Source organism: Sphaerodactylus townsendi, linkage group LG01, assembly GCF_021028975.2.
Source record: "Sphaerodactylus townsendi isolate TG3544 linkage group LG01, MPM_Stown_v2.3, whole genome shotgun sequence".
Lineage (NCBI taxonomy): Eukaryota > Metazoa > Chordata > Lepidosauria > Squamata > Sphaerodactylidae > Sphaerodactylus > Sphaerodactylus townsendi.
In genome coordinates, this window is record NC_059425.1 from 121,791,578 (window position 1) to 121,807,249 (window position 15,672).

The 15,672-nt window shown below is 40.0% G+C and overlaps 1 protein-coding gene across 1 annotated transcript in view; it reads right to left on the minus strand.

Annotated features, from left to right (window-relative positions):
• Positions 1 to 15,672, minus strand: part of CDC40 (cell division cycle 40) — a 58,615-nt gene that overhangs the window by 9,149 nt on the left and 33,794 nt on the right. The window contains exons 5-12 of the mRNA XM_048492856.1: positions 14,740 to 14,823; positions 13,134 to 13,273; positions 8,715 to 8,811; positions 6,961 to 7,100; positions 5,201 to 5,275; positions 3,336 to 3,381; positions 1,177 to 1,278; positions 207 to 322 (exon numbers count right to left, since the gene is read on the minus strand). Coding sequence (XP_048348813.1) covers positions 207 to 322; positions 1,177 to 1,278; positions 3,336 to 3,381; positions 5,201 to 5,275; positions 6,961 to 7,100; positions 8,715 to 8,811; positions 13,134 to 13,273; positions 14,740 to 14,823 — 800 coding nt within the window. The remainder of the gene's footprint in view (positions 1 to 206; positions 323 to 1,176; positions 1,279 to 3,335; positions 3,382 to 5,200; positions 5,276 to 6,960; positions 7,101 to 8,714; positions 8,812 to 13,133; positions 13,274 to 14,739; positions 14,824 to 15,672) is intronic.

Here is a 15,672-nt window from a genome sequence, read left to right on the forward strand (position 1 = left end):
TCTATATTCCTCACACAGCAATATGCAACTGATAAACATCACTTTGTAAATTTCCTGCAAGAGAAGAACCAGTATTTGAGCCTGGATTTCTAGCATTAGAGGAAACAGTCTACGATTATTTTAGATGTCATGAAGGCTTTCTAGTATAATGGCAAATTCACTTTTCATTAGAAAATTATGTAAAGTCGATGAAATGCCCAACTTACTTGAACAATTTTCTTATCTGACATCCCTGCCACAAATAGGTTTTGCTTGTCTTCATCAGGATTGAACTTGACACAGTAAGGAACCTTTCTGTTGGTGAATCTTGAAATGCACTGTCCTAAAGAGAAAGACAAGCCACTGACTGGGACGCCTTTCAACACATCCACATCCTCTACGGAACTCACATTACAAACTGGCCTCATATCACTTACAAATCTGGCCTTGCTAGCAGCCTTCAGATTTAGAATCCAACTTTTGTTCATCCACAATCAATGTTCTTTACAGCTTAACGACTGATCCCTATACTCCAACTTGGCTTAACCCAATAAATGAGAAACTGACCCCTTTTGGCTCCTCCACCCTTTAAAAATCATGGCTAGATTAGTGATTAATGACCATATAAAGAAAACTGATTTCCCAGAAACATTGGCTAAAGATCACGGTGTGTACTTTCCCCGACTATTTAGCTGAGCTCCAATGATCCCACATCAATATGCGAGTTACCTGTCTATATTAACGATTCCAAAATATTGCCATGTGCTTTTGCTGGTTAGATTTAACATGCTCCCATGTGCACATGTGTCAGTAAGATCCAAAAACATCCCATCTAATAGGAGATTTTGCCTTGCTCTGTTAACCTGATTGAGATATATTCAAATATTTTTTCACTGAGATATATTCACGTATTTTTCCATTCTATGTACAGGCAGGCTTGGACTTATGGGACCTGTGCTGGGTGATTTAAAAAACCTGTTCTCTGAGCAGAAGACTTTTAAAATCTTACTCAGATAGTAACCTTTAAACTGTTAGATATGTTAGGACAAATAATGCATGGTGAGAGAGGAACAGAAAGCTAAATTGCTTGGAGAGTGAATGGTCATTCCAGAGTTAAATTTTGCATGATCTGCAGGATAAGATTTTGCAACTCCATAGCTATATTTTTTGCTATTTACAAAATGGAGGCACATTTACCTGTTTCAGTATCCCAGAGTTTAAGATATCGGTCATAGGCGGCACTGAGAAACTGGCTCCCAGCATTGTTGAAGCATATATCTCGAACAGCTTTACTATGCCCTATCAAATGAAACAGAAGTAGGAGAAGAAAAGTGGAATCAAACTATCTGTCACTGGTAATATGAAGGCCAAGGGACATTCTGGAGAGGAGAAGTGTGGGATGGATTCATGGCGGGATGGATTCATTGAACCATTGGTCTATGCTGAGAACACAGTTCCCCATCCAGCACTGGCCGCACCACAGGCATCACCTTTTTGCCCGAGAAGCTCTTGATTCAGTAGTGGATGTGCTTACGGAGGCTAAAAAAATTCTCATTAAAGGAAGGTCTAAAAATATGACTGTGAAGAAATGCGACAGAAGTTCTATTTTGAGCAGCAATTTTTCCACTCTGCAGGTTCTTTGTGTCCTAGAAACCTGAGGTGAAAGGCCACTTCCACAACTGCTTAATGTGCCTTCATTAAGTCTACAGCTGAAGAAGGGCTTCCACTTCAAAAGGAAGAAGTGCTGCTGTGGGGAGGGGGAGCAGGGTGGTAACGAAGACAGCAAAATAGTTCACCCATCTAAACATATCTCATTACCACCTTTAAATGCCCTTGGTTATAAGGGAAAAAATCCCAAGGGTTTTTTTTTATTTCTCAGGGCTTTTGTGAAGAGATTTTTTTCACAGAGCATGAAGTCAAGGGTTTGAAGGGTTGCTGGTGCTTCATAATAACCCCTAGTTTGGAAAATATTTCAAAGAGTTTCAGATCAGTCAAGAACATAAGGAACCTGAGCAGGATTGCCTAGCATCTCCTTAGACAATGTTCTAGCTTCTACATTCTGAGGAGGATGAAATGTCAGAAACCGGACCCCTCCTCCTGCTAAGATATGGGAACCAAAGACGGGCATCAGAGCAAGACGCTGCTCCGCACAAAACAGATGCCGCTCTGAGAAGTTTGGAATTATCCTGTGTGTCAAGCCTGAACAGGAAGGCAGTTGGCAGCTAAACTTTTTGCCTGGCCGTAAGGTATGCCTGGATTAGCTAATTCCCCTTGTGTCACCGTAAGGTAACTCAATCAGCCCTCTGTGAAGGCTATTAATTATCCTTTCTGCACCTATCCCTGCAATCAATCAATATTCAAGAGAATAGTCCAGGCATTCTTCTGGGTCCCGATGACTCATTAAGCTTCTCCTATCTTCTTGTTAGAACCACACTTATTGGAACCCCAGAAATACTGGTTGTTTTCTCCTTCAGTACGGCTTTCACTGGACATTGCTGGTAACTATCACCCATCCCTGAAACCCTATCCAACTTCCACCCTTTTTCCTCTTAGTCATCCCAGTTTATGTTTTGCATGTGTGTGCTCATGCCTAAATATATATTCTTTGTTTTCAATAATTATTATTTATAAAACACAGTTCGTTAATTGTACAACTGTCTTGAGAGTTCCCACCCAGGATTATCCTGGTATACAAATGTTATTGATTCCAACTGCCACCTCACACTGTCCCTGCAGCTAATCCCCCCAGTTAAAGTGAAGACTGCCCTCCTAGGGTAACAGAAAAACCTATGGCTAAATGGTAGAACCCTCCCATCTGCACTCAGATGAGACTTGTGGCTACGAATCTCGCCTCCCATTGCTTCAGCCCAATTCTTACTTCAATGCGACAAAGTCATGCACTCTAGTTAGTCAATACAATTAAGAATAGTATTACGGTTTTACAGTCAGTCACCATTTATGATACAAATTTTATCAACTTACCTAATTTAAGTATGGACCCTGAATAACTATGCGATACATTCACATAATATTTTGATGTACAGTTCTAAAGGCTGAGACAAATCACGTAGTTTATAAGTGAAATGCAGCTCCCATTTAAAGACACTTTCATTGCAGTGTTTTCCCTCAGACACAAGTGTGCCAACTCCAAACTGCACTGTACCAAATCTGTCTGAAACTCAAAGTCCCGCAAGGCTTTCAGCTACCATTAGTCCTTATTCTTAAATGCACTCATGTTTTCTAGATGATTCACTTGAGGCACACGTTTTAAGTCTGGCCCCATCATAAAATGAGATCACTCTAACATTTGAAACAAATAAAAATTTCTTCTATTTAAGGTAATTAGAAGATATTACCAATGAATGTTCGTAAGCATCTTCGTTCACCATAAACTTCCCAGAGCTGGAAAAAACAAACAAAAATTATTAGCAGCAAGCCTTTATTTAAATGTGTAATTGTACAAACAATTTTTGGTTAATGCCAAGTAAAAATATATTCAGAAGCAGATGTTTACGACCTAGGTTCTATATTCATCTCAAAAGCAATTCAAGCTAATAAAGAACAAAATCACCTTACTCTCCTTACCTAAATGCTGGTGGAACACAAATCAATATATGGAAATGAAGAAGCTGTAAGTCTCACTTAGTTTATACATTTTAAGAAACCAGGTTTGAGTTCCCAGTGTATCAGAAGCTGTATGGCATGCAAGATGTTATACTAACAGCCCAATCTGGAGGGGGTCTTAAGGGAATTGTAAAGGTGATGCAGCCCTATGCCAGTGGAAATGCCTGCCCTGGGGCACTAAGTTCGGCAGAGGGGCAAATCTGAGGGTGGTCATCACAGCCTCTTGGGATGCCCCAACACAGCTCTGAGCACTGCGTCAGAACCCCAGCCAGTTCTGCTGGAGTAGTAGAGGCATTTGGGAAGTGTGACTTACATTATCAGCTTTCACCCTGGCATTGCCTTCAGGTATGAAGCAGCCCAGACCATGGACTTATGCCACCCTTTTGGGTGGCGTAAGCCTACTGAGCCCAGTGGAGGGCTTTTCAGTGGCAGGATGGTTGTGCTTCACATTTTGCCTTCCTGCACCACTGAAGAGTCCCTGGAAGCAGCAGGGTGGTGCAGCACCGGAACTGGCTGCCGAGGGCTCAGGATTGGGATGTAAGAGATTTTATTACCTCATTTATACCCCCACACTTTTCCCCAGTGGGGATTCAATACAGTTTACAGGGAGGGCGGGGTATAAATATGAAAATAAAATAAATTATATGTATACATATATAACTTTATTTATATCCCGCTTTTTTCCCCAAGTGGACCCAATGAAGCTTACATCATTCTCCTCTCTTCCATATTTTCGTAACAAGCCTGTGAGGTACATTAGACTGAGGGTGTGTGACTGGCCCAAGATCATAAAGAGATTGTTAAAGATTTTCTGTTCCTTGGCTCCATCATCAACCAAAGGGGAGATTGCAACCAAGGTTATCACAAGGAGACTGAGACTGGGAAAGACAGCCCTGAAAGAGCTAGAAAAGATGCTTGAGTGTAATGATGTATTTCTGGAGACCAAGATCAAGATAATTCATACCATAATATTTCACATAATGCCCTCTGTACCATCTGTTTTCTTCGACAACTTGCCAGTCCCCTCCCAGGGTTAGGACCGGATGCCATCCACCAAATTGTGGGTGGGCTGTATTGCTGCTACTGATTTTATTGGTTTTATGTATTTTAATGATATTCTTCAATGTGTTTTTTTTGTTATTTATTGATCTGTACACCGCTCTGAGCCCTTCGGGGGAGAGCGGTTTATTAAGTCGAATGAATGAATAAATAAATAAAAGCTGGACAATGAAGAAACCTGGAAGAAAGTTAACTCACTGGAAATATGATGGTGGAGGAGGGTTTTACAGATACTGTGGACTGCCAAAAAGACAAATAATTGATTTCTAGATCAAAGTTAAGATCTAAGTTAACAACAGAACATTTTGGAGGTCATTAATTCACAGGATTCACAGCACTTAAGCACACACACATTTGTTTTATAACAAACCAAAAATCTAAGTTGTAAAAATGCGCTGACTTCCAGGATGAGCCTACACATCATTCCAGAACAACACAAAGCCAACAACTGAACTGGCGTCAAAACAAAGGAGTTAAGGGCCCAAAAGTCAATGTGACGTGTATAAGCTAGTGACTGCATTATTTCCGAGGAGCTTACCTTAATTTTGCAGTCCATCGAACAAGACAGCAACAGGTGGCCAGAAAGAGGAAACAGTCTGACAGCACTGACACCCTTTTGAAATTTAAAAAAGTGAAACTGAACACCATGACCACGACATTTACACTTTCTATCAGGTTGCTATAAAATTCTATAAAATAATTCTATCATTTGTGGATGACTGCCAATTCTGCTAAAAAAAATTAATCCTGGGGGCACAACCACAATAGCTGTAAACTTAGTTCACATGTGGCAATTGATGATATTATTGCAACTATAAAGAGGAATCAAACATATAGCGTTGTACCTGCCTAGAGAGTACACCATGCGAATTAAGAATGACTACATGATCATCCTTTTATAGGACTGAGCTCTCTTCCCTGCTAATGTTCTGGTACAGCATTTGCTTTTATCCTGCTTTTTAGAACAAGCTGGTTAAGAGCAGGAGCTAACTCCAGGATAATTTGCTTCATGGAACATCCAGGAACAGCAGGAGATACCTACCGAGCAGGTATTCCAAATCTAACTGAAGAAAACACCATGCCCAGAACTCTGTAATTTTGTGGCTTTGGGTTAGTGTTGTTCTCTGAACAGATTAACGGCAAGAATATTACATGAAAACACACTTGACAATGGGTCCAAAATGACCAGTATAACAACATGTGCTGAGGAATATTGGTCCCAGGAAAAAATGTTTATATCAAACAAGTCACCACAGAATTTCTCAGGGTCCCCAAGAAAGTCTCAAAGAAATATTTACAACATAAAACACTCCAAAAAGTGTTATGGTTCTATAAACCATATAGTGAGTGCTTCCAAAGCAAAACATATTACTTTGTGAAAGAATGATGAGACGCATGTCACCTTCATTCGTTCAGTTCCCTAACAGGAACTCTTGATAGCGATTTATGGCCCATAAATAAAATACCTGGGGATTAAATAGCAGTTTTTGTGGTTCCATGCATTGAAATGCTGATTGGATTAGGGGCAAACAACTCAAAACCCAGTGAAGGACCTTTTTTTTTGTATACTGAAGTTATACAGTGGGGGATAAAAAAGAATGATGGCCTACATAGTCTGTGAAACCAAATATTTAAAGTTCTAAATACAGCAAAGGTTTTTCACACATTATTAGCAGACTCACACCTGTGTGCCCCAGCACAGCCATGACTGTATAAGCTACCCTGAGAATTGTAGAAGTAAACAGAAAGGAAAAAAAGAGGAATAATAAATTCTAACTTTACACATCTTATGATAGCATGAAAAGCTAAACGAACATCACAGATGTCTGTGCACAGATTGCTCCTGAAAACTGGGTGTCTGGATCAATACCAATGGCTTTGAGAGAAGCTTCCATTGAGAAATATTTAGAACTGGAGAAGGCTAGGCTAGAAACAGGAGCTAAACCTTGTTCAAAACACCTGTTCTTATTTGGAAAAAATCACCTTCAGAAACAAGTAATATTGCACAACGTCATGCAGCACAGTTCTTAACAGCACAAATGCCAATACTAATGAAATGACCCATCAGCTCAAATATAATGTCATAGTCAGGACTGTATGTTTTCATTTGTATGTCTCACCCAGCAGCTGAAGTAATTAAAACTGATGGGTGCTGTGCTGCAATTTGTGCAAGGACATGTGCTGAAACACTAGAAAGTTTGGGAGGGGCTGGATCCATTATTATAATGACAGAACCAAGTTAGACAGCATGCACACCATGCACAAAGTAGGGAAAACTTAGTTTCAATCATAGGTTACCTTTGTGTGCCCAGACCACACATGAATCTGTTTTTTAGGAAGGTAACATTTCTCAGGGGGCACAGGTGAACGCAGGTTAACTCCAACATCCTGAGGGACATGAAGGTAGGACCTCCCCTGGTAGTCATACATCTCTTTGACTGAAAAAGAAGTCAGGTAAAAAGTAGAATTCTGTAAGATTTTCTCTAAAATACTATTCAATTGGATATGGGGGTGATCTGGCTGCAACATCTGTCACCCCGCTGATTGCCAGAGTTGATTTGGCTGATCTGGCTGGCTAGGTGGGTGTCCCCTACCTCCCTCACTGCTCCATATGCGTCCCTCCCAAAGCTGAACGCTCGGTGGAAGAGGACGCCCACCCCAGATAGAAGCAGTGCAGGTCAAGGGTATACAATATTATCCAATTTAAATATTAGACCATCTACCTTCTATACTATATTCCATAGAAAGATACTAGTTCGGTCAGTTGAGGTGCAATGATTTAGAAAATTGTATGCTTCCACATTAAAATATAGTCCCAAACAAATATGAGAATTTTCATTCATTTTGACACACTGCCTTTGTCAAAACCATTGTTTTGTGCATTACTGAAGACAGTGCTTTGATACAACAGGATTTATAGTTCATTGAACAACTTTCAAAAAGACAGGGGGAGCAGGGCGATGCATACTACAACAAAGAAGGTCCGGCATACTTTGTTCTGTTGCCGAGGAATATACAACCCTACTATCATCTTTCTGTGGAACAGAGTATAAACATGTCTCATAATCAGAGTATTAAACTCTGGCTGCTTTGTCCACATCCTCAAAGTAGTAATTTAAATCTTCACAGTCAAATATGGCTGGGGCTATGTGGTCATGCATACAATATTCAACTCTGTAGCAAGAAGGCTGCCATTAAGTCTGGTTTTGATTTTGATTGCAATTAAAAAGTTGCCTGGTAATGAGACTCTTTGCAAGGAGAGCATGCATGGATTTCTAATAATGGAAAATTCTGTCTGATGACAAAACTAACACCACAAACTGCATTTAGCTCAAAGTTTTATTTGTAATGTATTTGTAATCACAGCACATTTATAACGAGTTGCAATTGTAAATGAACTCATTTTCCTTTTTTATCAATGTAAAACAAATTCATTTATAACAATTGAATTTGTTATAAATATGCTGAGCAAAATGAGCCTGGTATGGTACAGTGACACAGACAGAGAAGCATGAGGTAGAAAAAAAATCTAATGATATTTGGGCAGGGAACAGTAAAGACGCTCTCCCTCCCGATCACTGTGAATTGCCCTGAAATCATAAGATAGCTACAATTTCAAGCTTTTGTGGGCAACATGTTTGCCACAAACCTTTGCTGCTGGAAAATATGAAGAGATTTATCTATAAGATTTATCTATAATACAAGAAGTGCATAGAAGTAAAAATCTGAGCTATTTGTGTGGTAGAAATAACTACGCAAAGGAAGCTGCCAAATTAAAATACTAGGAATTGACATTTCCAATGAATACATAAGAAAATGATATTTCCACGGTGTTCCCAATAGCACAATCTGCCTACCATCCAAATTTAACTCCAAATTCTTTCCCACGTCACCAAAAACAAACAAGGCTGTTTCTCTGTCTTTCTAAATGGTATTCTGAAAGAAGTTCTCACACAGTACTTAAGCCAAAACACATAAAAAGTGAGCAAGTGAGCAAACATTTGAAAATAGAACAAGAAAATATAACTGGAAATGCTGAAGATGGCACTTACCATGCAAAATAGTCTTTTCCTCTCCAGGTTTGTCATCTTCATGCTTGCCTTTCTTTTGCCTCTTTGCTGTTATTTCATCCAGTTCCCTCTGTTCTTCCTAAGTAACCCAAATTTTATGTTTTACAATTCTTGTTCTACAGAGAAATCTAAAGTAGCACGCTTCACTGAACAAGCTTCTTAAAAACAATACTTGTGTTATCTTTAGAAAAGATAACTTTAAAGATACCTTTAAAACAATTTAACACAAAAACTTTAGCAAATTATGAACAGCCCAATCCAGAACCCTGGGGCGGTCAGGAATGGCACTGCTATGGTGCCACCCTGCCACCTCCAGAGGGCTTTTTGGTGGTATAAGGAGGCAGAAAACAACAACAAAAGCCTCCGAATCACTGAAAAGCCCTTCATTTGGCTCAAAGGGTGGCATAAGACCATACCCCTGGTGCTGTCATCCCAGGAGAAAATGCTGGGGCGGAAACTGACTAATGTCGGCTCCATCTCCGGCCATGCCTCCGGAATGCCCCTGCTACACCATAAAGGTGTCCTGGGAGACTGCAGCAGCTGCCTGCCGGAAGATTTACCCCTTTGCCGGGTAATTACCCCGGGGAGATCATTTCTGTCAGCTTAGGGCCCCGTCACTTCCGAAACACCTTTCAGTCTCTCTACTCTGGATTGGGCAGTAAGTCAACTTTTCACACAGTGAGTTCCACATATTACAAAGAAAGCTAAATGCATATAAAAAGCAAGACAACTAATTTATCAATACACATGGAACACTCAATCATTTATCATTACTTGTTTATCATAGTGTCTTCCCATAGAACAAGTCAGGTGCAAAATTTATTCTAGCAGTCCTCTAGCAACAAGACTCAGCTCTTAAAAACCATTCGCAGTAATAGGTTCTGCATGGGGATCTACGCACAAGCTGTGGCAACCCAACACCCTTCTCTGTCCGTGGATGCAGGTGTTCTCGTCTTTCTTGAGACTGAGGTACCTCTCAGGTAGAACGTGAGGGTTTTTAGCTGATCTGCTCAGTCCAAGGAATTCCAGAAAGGTGAAGAGGCTCTTTTTGTCTTAAATCAAATCCACTTCTTAAGGCATTAGTGAACTGAGGCAACTTCAACATGCAAAATTAAAATTTACTGAACAAACCAGGTGGAATTAAGAGATATTTCAACTGAAATCAGGCAGGAGAAAACTATATACAATCTTTGGTTTGTCATATGCATATAATTTTATCAAGATTTCAAGGTTTCTCAGTTTCTTGGATGCTATATTTCTTATGAAGATGCAGTTTTGTATTGAGTTACTCTTATATGTTACTGACATGGATTCAAAAAGACTCTGGGTTCTAACCGGCTGGTACCCTTCCTCAATACACATACAGCCTTTCCACAGCTAGTCACTCACTCTTCATAAATCTCCCTCATGAGGTAACTTTAGCAGATTACTAATACATCTGACAGTGAATCCTCCACTGAGTATAATTCCCTTTCTATCTGGCCTAGGAATAGTCTTTTTCTATCTTCCAGAAGATATATTCCACACACCCTTTATTTATGATCACTGTGGAAAGACTCTCTCTCTATTCCACTTCAGCCTTGACCACTAAATAAACTTTCAGTTATCTTGTCTGTGTATTTTCTGCTCTTAGCATATGCTGACACACAATACATTCAGGTCAGATTCATTCTCTGACTGAAACCCTTTCAGAGTAGATTTTTTCCGTACACAGAGTTAAGGGACTTGATATTAACATGAAGATCCAAATCCAATTCAATTTTTTCCCTCTCAGAGAGACCTCTCCTCCCTCAGTTAGTCAGCTGGTTTGATCCAGCAATCATAGTTTAGGTCAGCTTACTCAATCAGAGTGCTGTTCAGTTTCTATGAAGTTTTTCCCTTCTACACTTGGACTGCACTTCCAAATTTTATTTACTGGTGCATACACACGTATTCCCTAAAATGGCTGTCAGCACATTCTGATTCAATGGTTCATGATTGGGGGAGGGAGTCCATTTCAAAACAGACAAACCAGCAGTGTCAATGGCCACAGAGAATGAGCATTGGGAAATACACATGTCACCCTGATAAACACGGATCACTCACTACCCAGACACCTTGGTGGGGGAAACTGGTTGATTTAATCTTGTACAGTGTTAGGGTCTGTACACAGTGATCAGCATGAATGCTGTTTATAACTCACTGCTAAAATCCCTTACTAGAGATAATTGCAAGGGTTCAAGAGCTGGGATGCCCCCAATTCAAATGTTACTCCACTGACAGATTCACTGGGTAACCCCAGTCAAATCACTTTCTCTCGTAGCATCAACCGCCTGCTCATACTACAGGGTTAACACAGAACTTTTACAGAGACTATGAGATAAAAGTATATAATGTACTTGTAGACTCAAAAACACCATCTAAATGCTAAGATGACGAATGGGACACTGTATCATGACATGTTAGAATGGAACTCTTAATTTAATCATACATAAATTCCACTGAATAGTTGACTTTATACTGAATACCCTGAACTTTGCTCCAAGAAACCACGTAAAAGGTTGGACTGGTTCTTCATATTATTATCATTTTGTCTCCATGTAAGTGGCAGTATTTTTTATTGCAAACCATTGTTTGATTTTCTAAATATGTTATCTGCTCCTTTGGGGATTTGGCAAAAAATTAAATTTATGTACGCATGAGTTAGCTGAGCTTTCTTCAGTAAGGTCAGTACTATGGTGTTTGTTTATTTTTTGTGCATGTGGCTGAAATGGTCTTAGATCTTTTATTGTATCCTAAACAAGAGTTTTAACTGTTTCAAGAACATTACAATCTTGAATGACGTTGGGGGGGGGGGGGATTTCACCATGAGGGATTGTATTTCTTGAGAAAGTGAGTGAAAGACTGATAGCCCTATTCATCCCCATGTCTTGTAAGGAAAGCTCTGAGATCAAAGTATTTTAACGAAAATACTGATGATAGGTTCAGCATAAGGCTGCTTTTTTTGTTTACTAAAAGTGATAAATCTGTTACTGAAAAATGTGTCTCTCTTGCTTAGGCTGCTGTAAGACAGTGTGAAAAAATTGCACCTGAGCTCATCACAGGCTGTTTCTAGGAGAGTTGATGCCTTATTGATTTTGTGTCTCTTGTTTTTCAAAAATGGGGACCTTAAAAAAACTGAGATTTATATCCCATCATGCAGTTTCTTCAACAGAATGGAATCTCCCTTCAGAGAATAGAAGAGTGGTGATTTCTGAAAATTCTCCCTTCCCACTGTAGACTCCATGCTGTTTCTGAGGACCCACTTAACCACAAGGAACAAAATCTCAGCAGGGCTCAATGAACTGCAATAGGAAAGGAAAGTACTAGGATGCAAAGTCTACAGACGACCAAATACACACCAGTACGATTTATGTGGTTGACTGCCCTAGCAAGACCCTATAGTGCAACCCCAAAGGCACTGAGCAAGACAACACTCCAGAATCAATTCCAGGTCCTCACAGTGGTGGTGGCAGAGATGGAAACACAGCCAGTGGAAGGATCAGGAAGACAGAGGGAGGAGGACAGGGGGGATACAAAGAAACAGAACTGGAAGGAAAAGGAAAAATATTGGCCATAGGTGAATTTCTGCTGAGGGGTATGGAACATCTTGTATCCAGGTCTAACCCCCTGGCATAAGAGGTGTGTTGCTTGCCAGGGGCAAAAATTACAGATATTGTAGAGCGGATCCCAAAGCTGATCAATAGATCGTTACCCACTTGTGATGGCTTACATGGGAGCCAATGACACAGCTGTGAACACCACTGAAAGTATTAAGGGTGACTATGAAGCTCTTGGGAGGAAGTAAAGGGAATGGGGGCACAGGTGGTGCTCTCTTCAATCCTTCCTGTCAGAGGAAGGGGAATGCGACAGGAACAGAAGATAATGGGAGGTGAACTACTGTCTGTGTTCGTGGTGCTAAAAGCAGCTGTTTGGATTCAGGGTCCACAGGCTAGATTTATTGGATGACAACGTACTGGTATGTGATAGACTTCACCTATCAAGGTCAGGGAAGAATGTGTTTGGCAGAAACCTGGGAGATTCATCAAGAGGGATTTAAACTGACACCACAAGGGGAAGGAGACAACCAACACAGGAATTTAAAGGAAGGAGAGTTGAGGTCCACCTGGGAGGCCAGGTCTATTGGACATACTTAAATGAAAAATATTCCCCAAAGATTCTGCACTCAGGATGTTAGGAGACCCTCCAATGCACCAGTCAATTAGCTTATAGGGCTGTAGCTGGAAGGAAAATTCAGAAACCTCTGTGCATATATGAGAAGATTTAAGGGCCTCTTTGGATCCCAGCTTGTGTGTACTTCGGAATGATCAATATTGCTACAACGACACATACAAGGCAAACAAACAAACAAGCAATGCTCACTTCTGAAGGTTTGGCAACATCCTTTTCATCAATGTACTTTGCCCATGGTCCCAAGAAACCATCAATATTAGAGGCATCATTCTCTTTGAATTTCTTCCTTTTTTCTGTTTTCTTCTGCCCAGTTTCAAATACTGTCAGACCTATGAGCAGGAAAAAGAAGTTATACTTGTAGGCAACATTTTACTTAAAGAACCCCACTTCTTTTTAAAATACTCATAAAAATCCAAATCAAAATTCAAAATTTCCATAATCACAATGCTGCTTTATTTAACTTTCAGTAATAACATTCCAACCTTAAACTGCTTGGTGGCTGCGGGGCTGTCATAAGGCTGTGAAAGCTAAGTAATTTGTGATGTCTGGAGAATCTTTTCCCCCATGGATAGGTACATGCCCCTAGAAGTCTTGTCCAACAAGATGTTGCCAGAGCTGAATAAATGGTAGTTGTGAAATCATCAACCAACAGAACAATCAGTGCCCTCTGCTCCGTGCTTCAGTTACATATTTGTACAGTCAGCAGCCTACAGACCTGTCGTTTCTTTTTGCATTCTTCAATAAAGGAACTGAGTCCAGGACCCAAGAAGAGAATTCCACATAATTAGCAGATATTACTAACATACCTACATGAATACAAGACAACTAAATAGGACTGTAGAAGAAAAGCGAAAGAGGCACAGACCTGAAGTAAAGGATGCAATAAAAAGATGTGGTAAGGGAGCAAATAATAAGATGTAGAAGTCCAAAAGTATGGAGAGAGCCAGGAAACCGGGATCAAGAGGAAGACAGACAGTGAACTCAGCTGGATCAACCTCAATTTCCATACATATCTGGTGACCATCTTGCTAGATGTAGGAAATTTTCCTGACAGAATGTGCTGTAGCCAGATCTCAAATGTTAAGCCTCCATTTCTCACAACACATTTGTTTCCAAGGCTCTTTCTCACTGAACAGGAGTAAAGCTTACATACAAAAGTTTTGACAGAAGGGGTTCCTTTCTTGCTGTATGACACTTTAAAGGCTAAAAACACCATCAGGATTTTGAAATGAAATGAATCCCTGGGTATCATGTGAAAATTGGCAGTCAGAATTTTCCGCCATCCAAACTGTTAATGGGATGTGTGTTTGAAAGGGGGGGGGGGGAGGGAGAGGAGGGCACACCTTCACTCTCTGACCTGTGAAACAATTTCAGGGAGAGTTTTCTTTCTGTTGGTAGTTATTTCCTTGCCACTGTTCTGAACAGTGAAGCTTTATGCAAACCTTGCCCATTTCTGGCAACAGGTTCCACCCATGTGAATGCGTACAGAAATTCCCTTTCAGAGTATGGTCAGGGCTCCCAGTGCCGGTTCAATAACATTCAGCTTAGCCAGAAATTTTGCCTATAATTTTGAATGACAGCCACAGGAGGTACTAGCAGACACAGAGCTACAGTAGTAGCTACTGCTTGGCAGCCCTAGGTGTACTCCTACTGTATCAGTCGTTCAGAAGCCCCAAACTGCTTAAACACAACAAGACAATTCTATTTATTTTATCTAACATTTTCTTCATTCAGAAACTTGACATTTTAAATACAACAGTGTAGATGATAATTTAAACAAACTCTGATTTCCTACCTTGATTCTTTTCTGCTTCCTCAACAGATCCAATATATTTAGTAGAAACATCATAATTATCTACTGAAGGATCCAGAGCATATCCTGGAGAAGAAAGGCAGTGCCACAAATTAATATTAAGATTCTTCCTTTACAGATTATTCTTATTTGCAATAATTTCTTCGAGGAAAAGGGGGACAGCGGCATGGGGTGTTGCCATAAGGGGGAAGGGAAATTGGCAGAAACCAATGCTTTGTTTATTTATTTACTTCTCCATTTGTGAGACAGCTTGCACAACAGAACAAGGGGCAATAGCTACCAATTCTGTGGTCAGTCTACTAAAGTTAAATATACTGTGTTTTTAGAATTACTGTCCTTGCCATGACCGATACTGAAATCAATGCTGTTGATGCACACTTTCCACATTTTGCAGTTTAACAAAACAACATAGCATACAAATTTAATTATTTTTGAAAAGAGCAAGGGCACACGGAAAGAATAGTACCATTTTATAAAACATTACTTACGCTAGTTGATAATTTGTAATTTGACTTGGTTTGTTCTTAGAAACTAGTTCTTAGAATGATAATTTGACTAGTTCTTAGAATCTCTTCCAGGATTAATGTATTTGCACTATTCTGGGCACTATAACAGTCATCTATTTTTAGCTGACAGATTTTTAAAAGTGTGTGCCTATCTGTATTTTACATCCTTCGCTCATAAAGTATTCTGGGATCTCAATGATATTACCATGGTGACTGAATGCTTGAGATGAAAATCTAAGTGTTGTAACCATTTGATGACAGAAGAAAATGCATTATGTGACTCCGTAAAAGAATAAAGTACTTCCTTACAAAGTCAGAAAAAAATGACAAAGATTGTATCATAGCTGATCAGTCTACTTCATCAAGGGCAGCATAAATGGAAGAGGCTGCCTTTGAAGAGCACCTGGAA